The following is a 21,371-nucleotide window of genomic DNA, read 5'->3' as shown; positions in this document are numbered from 1 at the left end:
TTGAAACATGGATAATTTAGGAAGAAAACCTATCTCCAGGGAAACCCTAAGTAAAAGTAAAACGCTGCATCTCAATTTATGCTTTAATTTATCTCAGGGTTCCATTTTGGAAAGATGAGGAGATACAAATTTTAATTTTAAAAAAACCAACGGGTTATTGTGCTCTTAAGATCATTACCATTACCACCTTCCCCAGCCTTATTCTCATTGTCCTTACTGAAATATGGTGTGTGTGTGTGTGTGTGTGTGTCTGTGTGTGTGTATTTTTAAAGATTTATTTATTTAATTTAGAGAGAGCATTAGCACATGCACAAATGGGGGGGGCAGAGAGAGAGAGAGAATCTCAGGCAGGCTCCACGTTCAGCACAGAGCCATATGCGGGGCTTGATCCCACAGACCTGATTGAGATCATGACCTGAGCAGAAATCAAGAGTCAGATGCTTAACCAGCTGAGCTACCCAGACGCCCTGAATTGTGGTATATATATATTTTTCTTTTTTTCTTTTCTTATGTTATGTTATGTATTGCTTCTGGGAAACAGAACTTAGATCTAGGGCGGGAGGGAGACCATTGTGTTTATGTTATGTTAATCACCATACATTACATCATTAGTTTTTGATGTAGTCTTCCATGATTCATTGTTAGCGTATAACACCCAGTGCTCCATTCAATATGTGCCCTCTTTAATACCCATCAGCAGGCTAACCCATCCCCCCACCCCACCCCTAGAACCCTCAGTTTGTTTGTCAGAGTCCATAGTCTCTCATGGTTCGTCTTCCCCTCTGATTTCCCCCCCTTCATTTTTCCCTTCCTACTATTGTCTTCTTTTTTTTAACATATAATGTATTATTTGTTTCAGGGGTACAGGTCTGTGATTCAAAGAGTCTTAACACAATTCACAGCACTCACCATAGCACATACCCTCCCCAATGTCTATCACCCAGCCACCCCATCCCTCCCACCCCCACCACTCCAGCAACCCTCAGTTTGTTTCCTGAGATTAAGAATTCCTCATATCAGTGAGATCATATGACACACGTCTTTCTCTGATTGACTTATTTTGCTCAGCATAATACCCTCCAGTTCCATCCATGTCATTGCAAATGGCAAGATTTCATTCCTTTTGATGGTTGCATAACATTCCATTGTATATATATACATCTTCTTTATCCATTCATCTGTCGATGGACATCTTGGCTCTGTCCATAGTTTGGCTATTGTGGACATTGCTGCTATAAACATCAGGGTGCACGTACCCCTTCAGATCCCTCCATTTGTATCTTGGGGTAATACCCAGTAGTGCAATTGCTGGGTTGTATGGTAGCTCTATTTTCAACTTTTTGAGGAACCTCCATGCTGTTTTCCAGAGTGGCTGCACCAGCTTGCATTCCCATCGACACTGTAGGAGGGTTCCCCTTTCTCCGCATCCTCGCCAACATCTGTCGTTTCCTGACTTGTTAACTTTAGCCATTCTGACTGGTGTGAGGTGGTAGCTCATTGAGGTTTTGATTTGGATTTCCCTGATGCTGAGCGATGTTGAGCACTTTTTCATGTGTCTGTTGGCCATTTGGATGTCTTCTTTGGAAAAATGTCTGTTCATGTCTTCTGCCCATTTCTTGATTGGATTCTTTGTTCTTTGGGTGTTGAGTTTGATAAGTTCTTTATAGATTTTGGATACTAGCCCTTTATCTGATATGTCATTTGCAAATATCTTCTCCCGTTCTGTCAGTTGTCTTTTGGTTTTGTTGACTGTTTCTTTTGCTGTGAAAAAGCTTTTTATTTTGATGAAGTCCCAATAGTTCATTTTTGCCCTTGCTTCCCTTGCCTTTGGCGATGTTTCTAGGAACAAGTTGCTGCGGCTGAGGTCGAAGAGGTTGCTGCCTGTGTTCTCCTTTAGGATTTTGATGGACTCCTGTCTCACATTGAGGTCTTTCAACCATTTGGAGTCTATTTTTGTGTGTGGTGTAAGGAAATGGTCCAGTTTCATTCTTTTGCATGTGGCTGTTCAATTTTCCCAACACCATTTGTTGAAGAGATTGTCTTTTTTCCATTGGACATTCTTTCCTGCTTTGTGTGTGGTGTAAGGAAGTGGTCCAGTTTCATTCTTCTGCATGTGGCTGTCCAATTTTCCCAACACCATTTGTTGAAGAGACTGTCTTTTTTCTACTGGACATTCTTTCCTGCTTTGTCGAAGATTAGTTGACCATAGAGTTGAGGGTCCATTTCTGGGCTCTCTATTCTGTTCCATTGATCTATGTGTCTGTTTTTGTGCCAGTACCATACTGTCTTGATGATGACAGCTTTGTAATAGAGCTGGAAGTCCGGAATTGTGATGCCGCCAGCTTTGCTTTTCTTTTTCAAATTCCTCTGGCTATTTGGGGTCTTTTCTGGTTCCATACAAATTTTAAGATTATTTGTTCCATTTCTTTGAAAAAAGTGGATGGTATTTTGATAGGGTTTGCATTAAATGTGTAGATTGCTCTAGGTAGCATTGATATCTTCACAATATTTGTTCTTCCAATCCATGAGCTTGGAACGTTTTTCCATTTCTTTGTGTCTTCCTCAATTTCTTTCATTAGTATTCTATAGTTTTCTGAGTACAAATTCTTTGCCTCTTTGGTTAGATTTATTCCTAGGTATCTTATGGTTTTGTGTGCAATTGTAAATGGGATTGACTCCTTAATTTCTCTTTCTTCTGTCTTGTTGTTGGTGTATAGGAATGCCACTGATTTCTGTGCAACTGATTTTATATCCTGCCACTTTCCTGAATTCCTGTATGAGTTCTAGCAGTTTTGGGGTGGAGTCTTTTGGGTTTTCCATATAAAGTATCGTATCATCTGCAAAGAGTGAGAGTTTGACTTCTTCTTTGCCTTTTATTTCTTTTTGTTGTCTGATTGCTGTGGCTAGGACTTCTAATACTATGTTGAATAGAAGTAGTGATAGTGGACATCCCTGTCGTGTTCCTGACCTTAGGGGGAAAGCTCTCAGTTTTTCCCCATTGAGAATGATATTCACTGTGGGTTTTTCATAGATGGCTTTTATGATATTGAGGTATGTACCCTCTATCCCTATACTCTGAGGAGTTTTGATCAAGAAAGGATGCTGTACTTTGTCAAATGCTTTTTCTGCATCTATTGAGAGGATCATATGGTTCTTGTTCTTTCTTTTATTAATGTATTGTATCACATTGATTGATTTGCGGATGTTGAACCAAACTTGCAGCCCAGGGATAAATCCCACTCGGTTGTGGTGAATAATCCTTTTAATGTACTGTTGGATCCTACTGGCTAGTATTTTGGTGAGAATTTTTGCATCCATGTTCATCAAGGATATTGGTCTGTAATTCTCCTTTTTGATGGGGTCTTTCTCTGGTTTGGGGATCAAGGTAATGGCCTCATAAAACGAGTTTGGAAGTTTTCCTTCCATTTCTATTTTTTTGGAACAGTTTCAGAAGAATAGGTATTAATTCTTCTTTAAATGTTTGGTAGAATTCCCCTGGGAAGCCATCTGGCCCTGGGCTTTTGTTTGTTGGGAGATTTTTGATGACTGCTTCAATTTCCTTAGTGGTTATAGATCTGTCCAGGTTTTCTATTTCTTCCTGGTTCAGTTTTGGTAGTTGATACATCTCTAGGAATGCATCCATTTCTTCCAGATTATCTAATTTGCTGGCATAGAGTTGCTCATAATATGTTCTTATACTTGTTTGTATTTCTTTGGTGTTGGTTGTGATCTCTCCTCTTTTATTCATGATTTTATTTATTTGGATCGTTTCTCTTTTCTTTTTGATAAGTCTGGCCAGGGGTTTATCAATCTTGTTAATTCTTTCAAAGAACAAGCTCCTAGTTTCGTTGATCTGTTCTACTGTTCTTTTGGTTTATATTTCATTGATTTCTGTTTGATCTTTATTATTTCTCTTCTCTTGCTGGGTTTAGGCTTTATTTGCTGTTCTCTCTCCAGCTCCTTTAGGTGTAGGGTTAGGTTGTGTATTTGAGACCTTTCTTGTTTCTTGAGAAAGGCATGTATTGCTATATACTTTCCTCTTAGGACTGCCTTTCCTGCATCCCAAAGATTTTGAACAGTTGTGTTTTCATTTTTATTTGTTTCCATGCATTTTTTTAATTCTTTAATTTCCTGGTTGACCCATTCATTATTCAGTAGGATGTTCTTTAGCCTCCATGTATTTGAGTTCTTTCTGACTTTCCTCTTGTGACTGAGTTCTAGTTTCAAAGCAGTGTGGTCTGAAAATATGCAGGGAATGATCCCAGTGTTTTGGTACTGGTTGAGACCTGATTTGTGACCTAGGATGTGATCTATTCTGGAGAATGTTCCATGGGCACTAGAGAAGAATGTGTATTCTGTTGCTTTGGGATGGAATGTTCTGAATATATCTGTGAAGTCCATTTGGTCCACTGTGTCATTTAAAGTCTTTATTTCCTTCTTGATCTTTTGCTTAGATGATCTGTCCATTTCAGTGAGGGAGGTGTTAAAATCCCCCACTATTATTGTATTGTTGTCAATGTGTTTCTTTGCTTTTGTTATTAATTGGCTTATATAATTGGCTGTTCCCATCTTAGGGGCATAGATATTTACAATTGTTAGATCTTCTTGTTGAATAGACCCTTTAAGTATGATATAGTGTCCTTCCTCATCTCTTATTATAGTCTTTGGTTTAAAATCTAATTTGTCTGATATAAGGATTGCCACCCCAGCTTTCTTTGGTGTCCATTAGCATGGTAAATGGTTTTCCACCCCTTCGCTTTCAATCTGGGGGTGTCTTTGGGTGTAAAATGAGTCTCTCGCAGACAGCATATTGATGGGTCTTGTTTTTTTTACCCAATCTGATAGCCTGTGTCTTTTGATTGGGGCATTTGGCCCATTTACATTCAGAGTAACTATTGAAAGATATGAATTTAGTGCCATTGTATTGCCTGTAAGGTGACTGTTACTGTATATTGTCTGTGTTCCTTTCTGGTCTATGTTACTTTTAGGCTCTTTCTTTGCTTAGAGGACCCCTTTCAATATTTCTTGTAGGGCTCATTTCGTGTTTGCAAATTCCTTTAGTTTTTGTTTGTCCTGGAAGTTTTTAATCTCTCCTTCTATTTTCAATGACAGCCTAGCTGGATATAGTATTCTTGGCTGCATATTTTTCTCATTTCATGCTCTGAATATATCATGCCAGTCCTTATTGGCCTGCCAGGTCTCTGTGGATAGGTCTGTTGCCAATCTAATGTTTATACCATTGTAGGTTACAGATCTCTTGTCCCGAGCTGCTTTCAGGATTTTCTCTTTGTCTCTGAGACTTGTAAGTTTTACTATTACATGTCGGGGTGTTGACCTATTTTTATTGATTTTGAGGGGGGTTCTCTGTGCCTCCTGGATTTTGATGCCTGTTTCCTACCCCAAATTAGGGAAGTTCTCTGCTATAATTTGGTCCAATATACCTTCTGCTCCTCTCTCTCTTTCTTCTTCTGGGATCCCAATTATTCTAATATTGTTTCGTCTTATGGTATCACTTATCTCTCGAATTCTGCCCTCGTGATCCAGTAGTTGTTTATCTCTCTTTTTCTCAGCTTCTTTATTTTCCATCATTTGGTCTTCTATCTCACTGATTCTTTCTTCTGCCTCATTTATCCTAGCAGTTAGAGCCTCCATTTTTTATTGCACCTCATTAATAGCCTTTTTGATTTTAACTTGGTTAGATTTTAGTTCTTTTATTTCTCCAGAAAGGGTTTCTCTAATATCTTCCATGCTTTTTTCAAGCCCAGCTAATATCTTTATAATCATCATTTTGAACTTTAGTTCTGACATCTTACTAATGTCCGTATTGATTAGGTCCCTGGCAGTCAGTACTGCCTCTTGTTCTTTTTTTTGAGGTGATTTTTTCCGTCTTGTCATTTTGTCCAGAGGAGAATAAATGAATGAGAGAACAAAATGCTAACAGGGTAAAAACGATCCCAGAAAAATATACACTAAACAGATAAGAAGAGACCTGAAACCAGGGGGAAAGGAAGGGAAAGAAAAAAAAAAGGAAAAGAAAAAGATGGAAAAAAAAAGAATATGATCAAATATGATCAGCCTGGTGAACAGATCAGTGCCACACACGATTTTGGGTGTATTTTCGTCTGTTAGAAGAAACTGTCTCCCAAGATTTTAAAGAAAGAAAAGCTTATATATGTACAAAAATAAGGGTAAATACGATGAAGGGATGGAATATGACTGTAAAGAGAAAATTATAAAAGATTTTATAAAAGGAATTCATAAGAAGTTGGTTGAAAAGAGAAAGAAGAGAAATTAAAAAAAGAAAAAAAAGGGAGAGGATGTGATCAGGCAGAAGACTAGAACAAAGCCGTACACTAGAGATTTAGGGTATATTTTGAGATGTTAGAAGAAACTGTATCTCAAAATTTTAAAAGAACAACTTATATATGTATACCAAAAATAAGGGTAACTAGTATGAAGGGATAGAATATGACTCTAAAAATGAAAAATAAAAATGTTTTTTAGAACAGGGATTGATAAAATGTTGGTTGAAAAAGGGAAAAAGAAAAAAAAAAAGACAGTTAAAAAAAATTAACTGTGAAAGACTAAAGAATCATGGTAAAAAAGCCATGGATTCTATGTGCAGTATTCCCCTAGCGCTGGAGTTCTGCCGTTCTCATTGATTGGTAAACTTGGTCTTGGCTGGCTGTTCTCACTGATCTTCTGGGGGAGGGGCCTGTTGCCGTGGTTCCCAAATGTCTTTGCTGGAGGTGAATTGCCCCGCCTCTGCTGGGCCGGGCTAAGTAATCTGCTCGGGTTTGCTCTCCGGAGCTTTTGTTCCCTGCAAGCTTTCCGTGCAGCTTTGGAGGACGAGAGTGAAAATGGGGGCCTCCCAATCTCCGCCCCGGAGGAGCCGAGAACTTGGGGCCCCGCTCCTCAGTGCGCCCCCAGAGAAAAGCAGCCAATCACTCCCGTCTCCCCAGTCTCCAGCTGTACTCCGTGCTCACCCGGCCTATGACCCAGCGTTTCTATCTCTGGCACCCGACGCCATGTGGAGTCTCCAAATCCAGCAGATCCCTGTGGTGCACTCCCGCACCTCTCCTCCCGGGGGAGGAAGGGGAGTCTCCCCGGATCTGCCGCTTGTTGTGTCCCTGCTGGAGGAACAGTGGCCCAACTGTGCCGTGGATCACAGTTTATGGCAACCCCGAGCGGAGAGCCCGCGCCTCGGCTCTGTCCCTGCAGCCGGCTTCCCTGCTCCGATACCTGGGAGCTCTGCCGCCCTCAGGCACCCCTGGTCTTTCTGTGACCCTGAGGGTCCTGAGACCACACTGTCCTACGAGGGTTTCACCCCCCGCTTAGCCACTGGAGCGACGTCCCTCAGCAGAGCTGACTTCTAAACATTCCGATTTTGTGCTCCGCTGCTTTGTCACTTGCCGGTAGGGGCTGGTGGAGGCCCCCTCCCCCGCCATCTATCCTCCTGAATATTGCCTCAGATTCGCTTCTCCACACATCCTACCTTCCAGAAAGTGGTCGCTTTTCTGTTCAGAGAGTTGTTGCTATTCTTTTCTTCGATCTCCTATTGAGTTCATAGGTGTTCAGAATGGTTTGATCCCTATCCAGCTGAATTCCTGGGACCAGACGAAATTTAGGTCTCCTACTCCTCTGCCATCTTGCTCAGGGTCTGTGGTATATATATATATATATATATATATATATATATATATATATTTTTTTTTTTTTTTTTTTTTTAAAGATTTTATTTATTCATTTGAGACAGAGAGATACAGAGAGAGAGCGAGCATGAGCAGGGGAGAGGCAGAGGGAGAGGGAGAAGCAGGCTCCCCGCTGAGCAGGGAGCCCGATGTGGGGCTGGATCCCAGGACCCTGGGATCATGACCTGAGCCGAAGGCAGATGCTTAACCATCTGAGCCACCCAGGTGCCCCCGGTCTGTGGTATATATTTTAACAGAAGCATTTGGTTAAACCACATCTAGAATCTCTCTCTCTTTTTTTTAAAGATTTTATTTATTTTTGACAGAGAGAGAGTGTGTACAAGCAGGGAAGGCAGCAGGAAGAGGGAGAGGGAGAAGCAGGCTCCCCGCTCAGCAGGGATCCCAATGTGGAGCTCGATCCCAGGACCCTGGGATCATGACCTGAGCCGGAGGCAGACGCTTAACCTTCTGAGCCACCCAGGCGCCCCTAGAATCTCTTTTTAATCCAAGTCACTTCTGGAGAGTCAGATATTGTCCTAAGGAGACTAGATTTTCATGGAGACTATTCACAATCAACTATTTCTAAATTCCGGAATAGTTTCCTAAAACCCAGTTTTATTCCTTACTTTTGACTTTGCCTTAGGTTCTTGGATCTCGATGTGGACATAATTTTAGTGATTTATTCAAGCTCTCTTAACTTAGAGATGAAGAAATATGAAGAGGGCCACCTCCTTGTGTTACTTTAAAATGTATTGCATGGAGCACTGGGTGTTATATACAAACATGAATCATGGAACACTACATCAAAAACTAATGATGTACTATATGGTGACTAACATAACATAATAATAAAAAAAATCTATCCACAGTTAACTAAAAAACAAAAACAAAAACAAAAAAACAGTGGTTCTCAAACTTGAGCATCAGGATCCCTTGGAAGTCTTGTTAAAATACAGATTTCTGGCCCTATCTCCTGTGTTTCTAATTCTGTAAGTCTGGGATGGAGTTTGAGATTCTGCATGTTTAACAAGTTTCCAGGTGATGCTCATATTGCTAGTCCTGGGACCACACTTGAGTACCATTGCTTTGACCTAATTCCTTCTCAGACCAAATCAGAGAACTTCTTTTCCTCTTGCTGGTGAAAAAAATCTTTCAAATATGTTTAGATTTTTTTTCTACTTGATCATCGTTTCACTGAACCTATGTGCTTATATTTTTCCAACTTTCCAAGAAAGGTACATATTCTCTTAACATTTTTCCTGAAACTGTTGCCATTTGTCTTTATCCTTTGAGTCACCAAGACCAGAAATTCAGCCACAAAGATGAATAATCCCTTGACCTCTGTGCCCAGCACTCGTGCATTCTGGCCTTGCTCCTATGCAGCTCCCCATCTTGCAGCTGTTCCTGTGTGTTCTCAGATGTAGGGGGCTGAGGAGGGCTCAGTCTTACTTCTCTAACATGTCATATAAAGTATCTGTCAGCTTTTGGTAGTTTGTTATAAAAGGTATGATTTGACTCCCAACATTTAAATATGCTTAAATAGAGCAACGCACTGTGAAACTCTCCTGAAATGGGGTTTAAGTTTCCCTCTGTATATCACAGGAGCTAAATATGCCTTGATTTCAGCAGGTCATTATCTTATGGTTATTTTGAAAACTAGCTTAGGCCTGGAAAGAAGTTTAGAGAGCAGACACAAGTTGAGATAAACATTGACTAGGTTGGTCAATTCCCATAGGAGAAAGTAGAATCCTATCAGAGTGACCTGGTTCCGTTCAGCATTTATTGAGGGCCTGCAGCATGCTGAAGACCATGCTGGGGTTTGAGTACACAGAGATAGAAAGACGTATCCGCAGAGGCAGCCTAGCATCATGGTGGTGAGTGTGGACTCTGGAGCAGGTAGGATTGAATTCAAGTCTCATCTCCATTAATGATGGGCCAATATGTAAACTTGCAAGGTTGACTTCTTCTCATGTATGAAATGGGAATAAAAAACACCTACTTTGAATGTGTGTCCAAGTCCATAATGAGATAATGCCTCGTCTTGGTCTGCTTGGGCTGCCATAACAAAATACCATAAACAACAGAAATTTATATTCTTGCTATTCTGGAAACTGGAAAGTCCAAAATCAGTATCTGGCAGGGTTCATTTTCTGGTGCAGACTCTTGCTAGCTTGTAGATGGCCACATTCTCACTCACACAGCCTTTTCTCCAGGTCCTCATGGAGAGCAAGAACAAGCTCTCTCATGTCTCCTCTGTGGGGCACTCACCCCATCATGAAGGCCCTCGTGACCTCATCTAACCCTACTCACCTCCAAAGGCCCATCCCCAAGTACCATCACATGGGGGGGGTGTGGTTTAGGGCTTTACCATGTGAATTTGGTGGTGGTGGTGGGGTGGGGGGGAGACAGGGGACACAAACGTTCAGTCCATGCCTGTAAGTTGTTCAGCCAGTTCTTGGAGTTAGAGAACCACTCTGCTAACTTTCCTCATGAATGCTTCCTTCCTTCTCCAGCGTCTGCTGCCATCGCATGGAGGGCTGTTGTGAAGGCTAGAAATACACTGAAAAGTTTTAACCAGCTTTTAAATTTGTTCCATGTAGCAACTTCTCTTATCAGAGCCTTTGGGGATAAATTTAATTAGCAGACACTTTCCTTTTTCTGGGTTCTAATTGCCCAAATACTGTCTTGAGCTCAGTATCGATTCCCACTTTCCAGTAATGTGATTGTAGTCTCCATGGGAAAGCTCTGGAATCTAGTTTCTCTAAGTGGATATTGAATTTAATTTGAAAATATGAGAATTTCTTTGGGTGTGCCTTGATGTGTTCATCAATTCATGATCCTGTAAATGTGATCTAAGAGTTTATAACAGAAAAGCATTATCTACTTCTCATACTTCACTTCTAAAATTCTGATACTTCATTAAACTACTTCAGCACTGTGTATTCTCTGTTAAATAGGAAATCTTAACTGTGTCCATTTGTTAAGGTTAAGTTAAAAGATGTGCTTCTGTCTCATGAGCTGGTTGTCCAACCACAGTTGTTTTATGAGTGGAGAGAGTGGTAGATGGGAAAGCCAGGACAAGACAGAGAAGAAAGGAATCACATGCCGAAGGCTCCCCAGTTGAAGATTATTTCTCTGAAGAAAACAGAGCCTCACACCTTCCCCAGAATGGTTGATTCCCACTTTCACACGTCACTGAAAATACCATGTGTTTTAATTCCAACAGAAAACCAAACCCTTGATGACGGAATTCTCGGTGAAGTCTACCATTATTTCTCGTTACGCCTTCACTACGGTTTCCTGTAGAATGCTGAATAGAGCTTCCGAGGACCAGGAAATTGAGTTTCAGATGCAGATTCCAGCTGCAGCTTTCATCACCAACTTCACTTTGTAAGCGACAGTCTGGTCAGAGACCTTGGAATGGAGATGTCTGTGTGGGGTGGCCAGGGTGACCCTGAGAGGATGTGAGCTCCACAGCCTTCAGGTGTGAGAATTTCTCCCAGCGAATGGTTGGGAGAAGGATGACTCCCTCCTTCCTGCTCTCCTTCCTTCTCTACCTTCCTTCTTCCTTTTCTCTCTCCCTTCCATCCCTTCTTCTTCCTTCCCTCCTTTTCACGATCTCTTCTTTCATTCTGTTCCTGTCTTCTTCCTGCCTTTGATTCCCCTTCTTTTCCTCTGTCTTTCTCTCCTTCCCTCCACAAACAAGTGCCCACTCCGGGCCAGGAGCTCTTCAAAGTGAAGTGTGTACTTCTATGAAACAGACAGTGTTGCTCGGCTGCAGAAATTGCAGTGGGAAAAATAATAAGTAAGTAAACAAATCAATAGGTGAGATAATTTCAGACCGTAGCGAGTGCTTAAAGATGGCAAATAGGACCGAGAGGGGCTTGTCTAGGCAGGGAGAAATCAGGGAGGTGGCTCAGAAGAGGCCATGTTTAAGTCGAGATCTGAATGATGAGATGGCGTGATCCCTATGATATACGAGGTAAATTATTTCATCTTTTCTTCTGAACTAGGAGGTAAAGACATGCAAAATAGGGTGGATCTTGCCCTTTTGGGTCTGGGCAAGATTCAAGCTGGTGAATCTTCATGGAAATTTGAGCAGATCTGATTTCCTCCTGGAGAATCCCAGAGGCACCATGGGTCAGGCCTGACTATTTGGACCTGTTGAAAATTGCCCTAGAATGAAATGAATGATTCAAGGATAGTGCCTTGGTCTGGAATGCATTCTTTCTGGATATCCAAGAGTCACATAAAAATATTTTCTAGGGTTGTCATGGTTATGAGATCCATGTTTGAATTTGTCTTGGAACTGCAAGGTGGTAACACAGCTCTCTCTTGTATTTCAGGCTCATTGGAGACAAGGTGTATCAGGGAGAAATTACAGGGAGAGAAAAGAAAAATGGTGATAAGGTAAAAGAGAAAAGGAATAAAACCTCAGAAGATAATGGGTAAGTGCCATGGAGTTAAGTAATTAAAATCCACTTCAGCAAAGGGCCACATTTCCTACTCCTTTGCCTACCCATCTTTTTCTCTTCCCTTCCTTCGAGGATTTATCTGCTTTTTATTGTTATCATATAGTAAGTAATTAAATATATATAGTTAACAGTATAGCAGGAAAGGGTTTATAATAAAAAGGAATATTTTACCACTCCCACTCCCCAGGTCTCACTTCCGAGAGACACCCACTTCTAATATTTCTGTAGTTTCTTTTTGTAGTGACCTCCCTAACTCTAAAAACTTACAGTACTCTCTTGTTTTTTAAAAATTTCTTGATAAACATCAGACATTATCTGTTGATTCTCTGCTGTGAAGGAAGACGATTTAGCATATGTACAACACTCCCACTTTCCCTCTGCATTCCACATTTTCACATTCTTATCTCTTCTTCCATCAATGTAAGCCATGTTACACCATCTTAGAATAGCCCTACTATCTTAAATGATAATTCCTTCACTGAATCCCTACCTTTCCTTTCCCATTTCCAGTGCCCATCTTTTTCTACATGATCATTTACTTTTGTGCTGTCAGAGTTACCAACATTTAAATTCCGATCTGTAATGATATGTATTTTCTTTGTTTTGTCTATAACTTGAATCTAAACATTGAAAACCATTAACTAGTATTTGAGTTTTAATGATTACATAAATGGCATTAACTGCAGAGCCACTTGGTATACTAAGATTCTATTTCCCTCTCTACCCATTTGAAGAAAAGTGATCTGTTCCCTTTGAAGAAAAATGATCTTGGTATCCAGATAAGTTGGTGTGAACATGTGACCCTGTTTTTGTTCGTTAATAAAAGGATGCAGTTTTGAGAAAGCTTGTTCTTTAAAATCATAGACTGTCAGAAACTTTGCTGTTGGAAATCCTATTAGCGAGAATGGAACATCTCACTCTTGCCTGGAAGATGTGAGTCATGGGTTTACTTTGATACAAAAAGCAGCCAAGGTCCACAGCTTCAGATAAGGCATTGTTGGACACAAAAGTCCACATTTATCTTAACTTTGTAGTTCCTAAGGACAGAGAACCTCAAATTTGCTTCTCCCTCCAGGCTGAGAAGGAAGACTCCCTCCACTAACCACTTTACACACAGCCCTGCTTTTTTTCGAGCCTCCAAACACTGTTTCATTTAACCTTATCTACACTCCACTTTTCTCCCAATCCTATGATATTACCCTATGTCCTCCTTTGTTTGGCAAGATTCTCCATGATGCCTTTGGTATGTAGTCTCACCTCCTGCAGCAGTTTATTAAAATCTAATTTTGTTGGACTGCAGGTGGATCCCGAGTGGTCTTTATTAGATGAGTGTTATGAAGATTATTTTTCATTACAATTCATAAGTTGTTCATAATTATGCCACAGTTTAGTTCAGTTGGATCACAATATATGCATTTGTTTTTCCTGGAGTTTTTAATTGTCTCTCTTTTTTCTTATGAGATAAAACATAATTTGTTACTATTAACATCCAGCAAGACACATAACTCTTTTGAAATGGTGACTAAATGAACAGCTATGACCTAGTTCTGTAAGCGACGACAATGCTGCAGATGCTGTCATTGCAGATGCAAATTCTGCAATGCTGTTGTTGCCAACAGCAGTTGGAAGGCATCACTGATCGGGAGGCACATCATGATTTCAGAGCTGTCCATCATGGAAGAATGGTGTCTCTAGGTCCATGGAATACTGTCATTACGTTGCAGCCTTGTCATCAATGTTTACCCTGGGATTTCTTTTCATTTTCTTTTGGGTTGCTTTTATTACTCCTTATATTCCATAACTTCCTCTTTCTTTTTCACTTTCACTTTGCTGGAGTATATTCTAAAGTAACTCCCCCAGAATAGATGTATGAGAGACACACTTTCTGACACCTTGATTAATATTTTGACTGTATATGGAGTTTAAGATTGAGAATAATTTATCATCCCAACTTTGAAGACATTGCTCCCAGTGTTTTATAACAGCTGGCATTGCTGATGATGCATCTAATGTGGTCTAATACTACTCCTTTTCTGTGTTTCCTCTACCTGATGTTTTGGGAGTTTACAATAATGGGTTTAAGTGTCAGTCTTTTTTCAGTCATTCTTCCTAGCTTTTTAGCTCTGGGAAAGAGGAGTGTAGAAAGCCTGTCATCTTGGTCATTCATTCATATATGGACTTGGAGGTCTCCTTCCTGTATTTGGTGCCCTTCCCACTCACATCTTATGCTGAGCCAGAGCCTGCCATCTCTCTGATGTTCTGTAGATGGTTTGCATCTTGATCCTTTGCTGCAGCCCCTGCCTACATAGTCTGAGCTGTAGAGTTCTTGCTCTACTGAATTCCCCATCTTCCAGAAATGTTTTGAAGTGCCATACCCACTGATGGTTGCCCCTACCACTCATTCCTTTGGTTTAATCCTTTACTATCCCTTTTATGGTCAGTCTGCCGTCTTGAATCAGAGAACCTTCACTCCAAGCACTGAAAACATTTGGAATGGCTTGTATTTTTATATGCTTTGCAATCCTTTATTCTTTATCCTTACCCCTAGCCACAACCACCAAACTTTGCAAAGTGTAAAAACCTAATATATTAGCTATTTTAAAGTGACCTCAGATGTCAGGCTCGTTTGGCCATTCCAGTAAAGAGAAAAATGCAATTCACATCTTGACTCCAAAACTCTCTTTTCCAGCAGTTCACCGGTTTCAATATTCCCTTTCCCCTTTGCCCCCTCAAGCCTGACTCAGGGAGAGGTAGGAAAGTTCAGCAGTCTTTGAACTCTGTACTCTTCAGTATTCCTTGAAACTTTGTAACCTTCCTCTAGTTCAGGTCTTTGCTTCTCTTCCCAATACTAATATGTAGTTTTTCTTCTAAGGACTCTCTTGAGAGAGTGGCCAGTGCCCTGAAGGGATTTGAGGGAACCTGGCTTTCTCTGACCGACCCTGTGTTCCCTTTTCTCTTCCTTACAGGGAGAAGGGGACTGATATGTTCAGAGCCTCTGTCGTGATTCCCAGCAAGGACAAAGCTGCCTTCCTCCTCAGTTATGAAGAGCTCTTACAGAGGCGGCTGGGGAAGTATGAGCACGTTATCAGCGTGCGGCCCCAGCAGTTGGTGGGGAGGCTGATGGTGGAAGTGAACATTCTGGAGAGGTCCGGCGTCGAGTCCCTGGAGGTGCTACCCTTACAGCACAGCCGGCAGAAGGACAGTGGGAAAGGGGAAGGTGAGTGTGATCGCCGGGTCTCCTGTGCTAACTCAGAGCAGGGCGTGGGCTTCAGAGAAATCTATGACAGAGGGCACCCCTTCAACAAAGGCTCCGAGAGTTGGCAAGAATCTGAAAGATAGCAACACAACAAAGGCAGAGCCCTGTACAGTTTTGTTTTGTTTTTTTAAAGCTGTTTCTATCCGGAGATTTAAAGATGTTTAAATCATTTGACACAGTAATCTTACTTCTGGGCATCTAATCCAGGTGAAGCATCTAAAATATTGGGAATGTTATACACGCAGTTCTGTTTGGTAACATTTGTAGTAGCAAAAACATTCTGTCATCCTAAATATTCAGCCATACAAACGTGATTAGTAAAATAGGGTTATGACAACAATGCAGCGTGTGATGGGGAGGAAAAAGACACACTTGTACGCACTTTGTAATGTTAAATACGTTAAGTTTGTTAAATGTGAAGTTGACAAAAGACTAGAAAGTTCTATAAAATAATCCTTTTATTCTAGGGGGTGAGGGATTACAGGGTTATTTTTCTAAAAATCCATTTTTGAAACACTAAACATTTAACACTAACATACACATTTCAATGATGTATGAGACTGTTTCTAAAATTAAATAGTGAAAACTGTGTACTGTACATTTGATTGAGTGCAGGGACGTTTTGGTTCATTACCAGGACCACCGTGAGGTTTTTCTTAAATTCTGATTTTTAAAATCGCACTCTATTTGTTGAAATGATAATGATAAATTCAATACAATCTAGTCTTATTTACTATATTAATTTCAGCTGATAGTTTATATGAAATGTTCACAGGTGTTGGGCCTTACCCTAAGTAGACCAGTCAGGCTTCATGTCAAATCCGATAACGAGACAGATGTGTCAGAAAGTTGCACCAGGATTGGACTCTCTCGATTTCGGGTATCTGTATCTGAGTCTGGAGGATCCCAAGAAGGCTGCTTTGGCAGGAATATTTAGGAATGAGATTGAGAAGAGAGTAGAGACATGACTTGACAAGGGGGAAAGGAGAACGTTGTTATTTAACATAATGTGAAAATAGGACCCAGGGCTGGTGTGCAGAAGAGTGAACCATGCGGAAGATGCTCTTTCCTCTCGCCAGCACACAGTTCTGTTCATTACTGTCCACGGGACAAGGAGTTTCATCTCAGAGACTGGAGTGTGTCTTGGTTCTGTGGGAAACTCAGGTCTTTTGTTATGTGGCCATTCCCAACACTGAGTTTGATACTCTCAATCTAGATTGCATTAAAAAATTAAAAATACTGTCAAGGTATCTGACTTTCAGAAATGGTGTGAGATATAATACACCATTCTTATGTCCTAGAGGCCCCCTGTGTGTGGTTAATGGATTTTAGTTCAGCTGTTAACTAGAACCCTGAAAAAAATTACCTAGGCCTTGGAAGACTCAGCTTGCACTGTAAAGCAGGGACAACTCTTTCATAGGGTCATTGGGAAGTGTGTGTGCGTGTGAAGTGCCCTGTCCAGAGTAAGGGCTTAATAACAAAGTATTATATTATTATTACCATTATTACCTTATATTGACTTTTTCTGTGCAAATCTTCTCTCCCCTAGTAGAGCATAAGTGATTGGGAAGGCAGTTCTGTGTCCGATTACTTTGTCTCCTTCCGGTATTTAACACAATGCCTTTTAAACAGTGGATAGCTAATTACGTGCTTGCAAATTAAGAAAGAGAAAGAAATACACACCCAAACTAATAATGAGGGATGTTTTAAAATTTCATTTCTTCCTAATCATAATCTCTAGGAAATTCTCCTATGTTTAGCCATGTGAAGGAGGGATATTTTCAGGAGGAAGAAGATTCTCTATGAGTTGCTGGAATCTCCGAGGGGGCAGGGCCGCTGTGGCCCATGTGTATGGGACGGGGCCTAGGGCTCAGCCACGTGTGGAGGCACTCAGCTGTGGGGGACTACGCAGGTGGTCCTGCTGCAGTAATGAAATGTGTGCACTTTGCCTCATTTTCAGAACCACCTCAACTGGGCCTTACCCTAAGTAGACCAGTCAGAAGGGATGTGTATGAGTTGTGGTGTGTGTGTGTGTGTTATATTTGGAGGCCCTACAAATTAACGGTTGTTAGTCAAAAAGTTGCTTACTGTTTTTATTCTGGGCCTGTGAGAATCTCAGAGGAATTTTTCCAGACCATTGATCTCTTGGGATCTATTTATTTTTAAGAAAGTTGTTTTCCTAGCTTTTTGTACCAAAGCGGATATATAGCCTTCCAAAGCATACAGATTTCACAAGTATGTACCCAAGCCAGGTGCAGTGGACTGATTCCCTTTTGGCTGCTCATTCCTATCCTTCAGCACTCAGCTGTTACTGTCCCTGCAAAATGGCAGCCCCAGCATGGAGAGGCACAGGGTGTTGTGATTTTTGTCTGGACACTGTTGCGTGCTACCAAAAGAAATCCAGGGTAGAGATCAAACCAGAATCAGGCTTGCACCAGAACATGAGCTGTAATTGTGTGAATGTGGACCCATGCCAGTACATTCCTTTCCTAGATCTCCCTGCCACTAAGAGATCGGACTTCTGGAATTTCTCAAAGCAAATCTCTGACCACTGGACCCATTCGCATCCTTAGGGATGCGCTTCTGGATTAGGACTACTGTGTGCTTGGTACTAGACTCAGCACTTGCTCTATTGTATCTCATTCAGTCTTTATAACAGCCTTCTTGGGTTGTACTCTTTGTCCCCATTGTATTTGTGAAGAAGCTAAGGTTTGCAGAGTTCAAGTAATAGGAACAAGGACTCATATTTAATTATTGTTAGAAACAGAATCTGAGCATAGAGCTAACTGACTCCAACTTCATGCCCTTACCCACTGAACTGAGTACATAGAAGATTGTAAAATCCTGAGGATGTGAGTTCACGTTCCTCATCTTTCCCTAGTTGTGTAAGAATGAAAAGAAAGGCTCAAAGCAATAGAACCTGTCTTTGATCAGTTTAGTCATCTGGTATATTGGGATCGGGCCCAGAGCCATTACACCATAAATTCATGGGCTCCATCTCAGTGTAAAACTACTTCCGTGAGATCTAATTTGGAAGCCAAAGTTTTATACTTACTGGATTACTAAAATATTTAACTCATGTACATGGTTCAAAATCTAAAAGATTATAAATTGGTTTCCAGTGAAACACAAGACTCTTTCTCTTATGCACCCCACCCCCAGTTCCTCTCCCCCCTAAAATATTTTGGTGATTTATGAGCTCAGTGGGACAGAGTCTCTGAAACTAAGACTTTTCCTGGAACATCATGGGATGTGTGAGTCTCTGAAGGTGTATGCCAAGATAGATATTTCATGTATGTGGTTGGTTCAAGGCTGGTTATTTCACTTTCTCTGTTAAAATCTTGAACTTCCTAATGTTCCAGGGTGCCTAAATTACTGCCCTTTCCATGATTCCAAATTGCTTTTGGCAGAAAATTCTTATTTATGATAAGATCCCTGATAGCTGAGAATAAAATAGGATGAGATAAAGTAAGAAATAAGGTGTCTTGCCTGTTTTATTCCCTTTTGCTTTAAATCAATGACACTCAAACCTGGCTATACCCTTTAGTCACCTGGAGAGGTTAAAAAAAAAGATACAGATGCCTGAGTCCCACCTCAAACACTTGAATGAGAATTTCTCAGGGTAAGGCTTAGGTAGCTGTATTTTTGGGTGTGATACTTTTATGAATTTATACAAGAAACCAAAAAATATATGAGTGCTTTTGACATGTTTATTTAGTTGTAAAGCTAAAGAATAATGCTTATTTTTCTACCACTAAATAGGTATGGTTCTATGACTTTCATAGAGTTTCCCCTTTATATTCTTTGCTTTTTAAAAAAGCAGTTTTACTGAGGTTTAATTTACATAGCATAAAATTTGCTCATTTTAAGTATATAATTCATTGATTTTTAGTAAATTTGCAGAGTTGTGCAACCATCTCCACAATCCAGTTTTAGAGCATTTCTATCACTCCAAAAGATCCTTGTATCTCTTTGCAGTCACTCCCTATTCCCACCCAGCCCCAGGCAGCCACTAATCCATGTGCTGTGTCTCTTCAGATAGCTGTATTTTTAAAAGCACCCCAGGTGATTCTGATGCTCTATAAATGTTGGGAACCTTTACTTTGAACTTACTAGCAGACTTTAGGGACATTAACTATGTCAAAATCTGAACCTACAGAAACACCTTTTAAAATAAGTAAGATTGTTCTTTTACTTTCACGGGACCCTCAGAATACTTTTGATCCTTATTAAAATGTATATCGTTCCTCTTTTCCACCAACATGTTTTTACTACTGGATACAGCCAACATAGGATTACTCACACAGTTGGTGGAAAATAACCTCTTCCTGTATGCAGCGTCTTCTGTTCATCAACATAGATGGAACTTGAAATGGAAAAGTACCAACAGGCCATCCCAGTGGGGTTGGTGCAATCTTTTTAGTATAGTCTTGAGCTCCTTAAACTAGGTATCCCATCTTCTCTTGGAAAAGATAAATATGATCATTCAGTGCGTTTTTGGGGTCAAAAGAGCTTCTCTCTTTTCCTTCATTCCCACTGTGACTTTCTGACCTCTCCTGCTCTTCCCCACTCTTCCCCACACCACAGTGAGAGCAGAGGCTCCTACCTTTTGAAGCCCAGCTTACTGTCCCGCCTTCATCCTGCCTGTTTCACACAGCTCCTTTGCCTGGCTCAGTGGGTCCCGAACATTGGTGCACATTAGTACCAACCAGGGAGCTTTTGGAGATCGATTAGCCATGCCAATTAAATTAGAATCATCAGGGATGGAAATCAGAGGATTGCCTTCTTGTTTTCAAGTGTTATTTGGCTTCATTCCTACCTCTTTGTTCCCTAAAACTCTAGTCCTGGGCTGCTGACTCTGTTTCCAAGCTTCCCAGCTGGAGTTCCTGAGTAAATCTCAACTCCTCATCTTTGTCAAAACCAATGGACTCATGTGAAGTCACCCTAATCTGACAATAAAAGGAAATTTTAGTTTCAGGAGCTAGAAGACCATCTTCATTTTCTCCCAGTGTATGGTTCATCTTTGATGCGGGCCCATACTCAAGAACACAGAAGAAAGCTAGAGTATCAGTTTGTGCTCTTAAAATACGTTCTAAAAAGACAACCTACAGAATGGGGAAAATATTTGCAAATCATATGTCTAAGCATCTGGTGTCCAGAATATATAAAGAATTCTTACAACTCAACCAAAAAAAGATAAACAACCCAATTAAGATATGGGCAGAAGACTTAAAAAAAAAAAAAAAAAGGTTGCAACTAGGTTTTCAACACTCTCCTGGTTTAAGTTGGTTAATTTTTCCAGATCTTGGGCATAGCTCTTATTTTGTTGTGAAGGGGGGATTAGGAGGCAGAATATGGTTCCAGAAGACTGGTTACAAATACATAGATCTCCTTTTCCTGGGTTGCCAGATAAAATATAGGATGCTCAGTTAAATTTGAATTTCAGATAGACAGTTATATCCATGCAATCTCTGGGACATACTTACAGTAAAAAAAAATCTCTTCTTGTTTATCTGAAATTCAGATTTAACTGGGCATCCTGTGTTTTTATTTGCTAAATCTGGCAGCTCTGCTCTATTAAGGGACTGCATTGTGACTGATGGTTCACCCCTGGTTCCAACTCCCTGCTGCTCTGTATTCTTCCCCCAGATTCAGTCTCCACTCTACAGCTGGAAGGGAATGGCCCTGTTTGGCCTCTGTACATTTGCCAGGAAATAATAATCTGGTTGTTATGTGAGGGTTTCCAGCATTGTTCAGTGCAGAAATTATTCAGGTATGAATCATTTGGCTCCAGAGTTGGTTTTGTTTTGTTTTGTTTTTAATGCTGATATGAGAACCATGTTATCTTGTTTGTTCTGCCATGGGCTGTAGTTCAGTCAGGGCCAGCTGTGAGCAGGATGGCTCTGAGAGACCCAGGAGGGTGGTCTTCTCTCTTGAACTTGACATTGG

The 21,371-nt window shown here is 40.7% G+C and overlaps 1 protein-coding gene across 1 annotated transcript in view; it reads left to right on the top strand.

Moving 5' to 3' along the window:
* Nucleotides 1–21,371, top strand: part of ITIH5 (inter-alpha-trypsin inhibitor heavy chain 5) — a 77,327-nt gene that overhangs the window by 18,171 nt on the left and 37,785 nt on the right. Inside the window, exons 3-5 of the mRNA XM_036114367.2 lie at nt 10,918–11,081; nt 12,038–12,139; nt 15,133–15,383. Coding sequence (XP_035970260.2) covers nt 10,918–11,081; nt 12,038–12,139; nt 15,133–15,383 — 517 coding nt within the window. The remainder of the gene's footprint in view (nt 1–10,917; nt 11,082–12,037; nt 12,140–15,132; nt 15,384–21,371) is intronic.

The sequence above is a fragment of the Halichoerus grypus genome, chromosome 6 (genome assembly GCF_964656455.1).
Source record: "Halichoerus grypus chromosome 6, mHalGry1.hap1.1, whole genome shotgun sequence".
NCBI lineage: Eukaryota > Metazoa > Chordata > Mammalia > Carnivora > Phocidae > Halichoerus > Halichoerus grypus.
Note: the sequence above shows the minus strand (reverse complement) of the source record. Positions and strands in the feature narration are given on the sequence as shown.